General features: G+C 39.7%; 1 protein-coding gene across 1 annotated transcript in view; it reads right to left on the bottom strand.

Moving 5' to 3' along the window:
* Positions 1 to 1451, bottom strand: part of niban1a (niban apoptosis regulator 1a) — a 21258-nt gene that overhangs the window by 11324 nt on the left and 8483 nt on the right. Inside the window, 4 exon segments of the mRNA XM_035653521.1 lie at positions 611 to 725; positions 819 to 842; positions 844 to 931; positions 1174 to 1187. Coding sequence (XP_035509414.1) covers positions 611 to 725; positions 819 to 842; positions 844 to 931; positions 1174 to 1187 — 241 coding nt within the window.

Here is a 1451-nt window from a genome sequence, read left to right as displayed (position 1 = left end):
GAGCAGATCTAGACCGAACTCCTTGTGTCAGTCCTGCTTTGTGTGTTTCATCCTAAATTCCTCCTTTCTCCCACCTGAGCTGCTTTCAGCTTTGTTGAGCACCCGTTGGAGGGAGCTTATTGTTCAAACAGTGGGAAACACTTCAAGTTTCTCTTCTCTCAGGTTGAGATTGGAGGCTTAAACATGGATAAAGGTGTTTAAATAAAATCAAATATCTAGTGAGATAACAGCTAAAAGACTGTAATCCTGGTTAAATCAGTTTGGGAAACAAATTATATCTTTTGGGATTAAGTAAAAAAAAAAAAAAAAACACTTGGAAGGAAAAGTGGCATCTAGTGTATTTTATATATTATGTTGCTGATTAAGATGATAAAGTTTACCTTACCTTTAATATTTAACAAACAGGTGATGTTTGACTCCCAGCATCCCTTTAGGAGAGCGTGTTTGTGTGCAAACAGATAAATTACAGCCTTACGTAAAGGCGCCTGTCTAACCTGCAGAGGTTACCGTCTGTTTCCAAAACACATGTTTGAGACTGAAATCATCCTGATAATTGTAGGTGATTAAATACCTGCAGGGAATCTAAAGCTAATATTCATGAATTACTCACTGGTGTCGTCGGGGAAGCATTTGTCCACCATGGCCATGTACTTCTCCTCCGTGGTGAGAACAGTGCCCCCTGTAGGCAGCAGCTTCTGGCGGGGAGGAACTCCTTTAACGAAGGTCTGATGGAAGACGACAGAAGAAAGAAGAAGGTTTTATGAATCAGAGGAGATGAAGTTTTGTTGTTGTTGTTGTCAGTGAGACAACCGCTCAGCTCCAGGCTGTCCGTGGCACTCCAGGGCAGTAGGTTGGCTTTCAACCCACATGTATCCGGTCCCTCCACTTCCGTTGTCGGTCAAAGTAAAGGACGGCCTCCTCGTACAGCACCCTCGCCGTCCTTGGGCGCCACCTGGTCAACAACAACACACACACACACACACACACACACACACACAAATAGATATATTCATGTGTATTTAAAGAGCAAAAACACCTTTTTAGCTGAAACCCTGCGTATATTGGTATTTAGGGTTGTTTTTGTTGTTGATCAATTTGGGTCCAAATCTGGACAATTTAGTTCAAAGTATTTGAATTGTACACCAGAGTTAGCTTCTCTACAGAGCAGGTTACTCGCCAACTAACAACTGATTAGTTAGTTAACGTTTTGCTAACATTAGCTATCTTAAGATGTGACTATATACTGAATGTTAAAGTTAATATAAAAGTAACATAAAAAGTATATAACCACATTTAAATTTGCTAATGTTAAACTTTCTAACTAACCAACTGACGTTTGGTCAGCTACCTAGTTAGTCAGCATTTTACATTAGCTAAGTTAAGATGTGACTATTTATATGTCACTTTTATCTTTGAACCGTCTTTAAAATGTGGTTGTCTTTTCAACATAG

The sequence above is a fragment of the Morone saxatilis genome, unplaced genomic scaffold, assembly GCF_004916995.1.
Source record: "Morone saxatilis isolate NCDOM2014 unplaced genomic scaffold, NCSU_SB_2.0 Contig12, whole genome shotgun sequence".
NCBI lineage: Eukaryota > Metazoa > Chordata > Actinopteri > Moronidae > Morone > Morone saxatilis.
The sequence above is the reverse complement of the archived record's forward strand: the minus strand, read 5'-3'. Positions and strand labels throughout refer to the sequence as shown.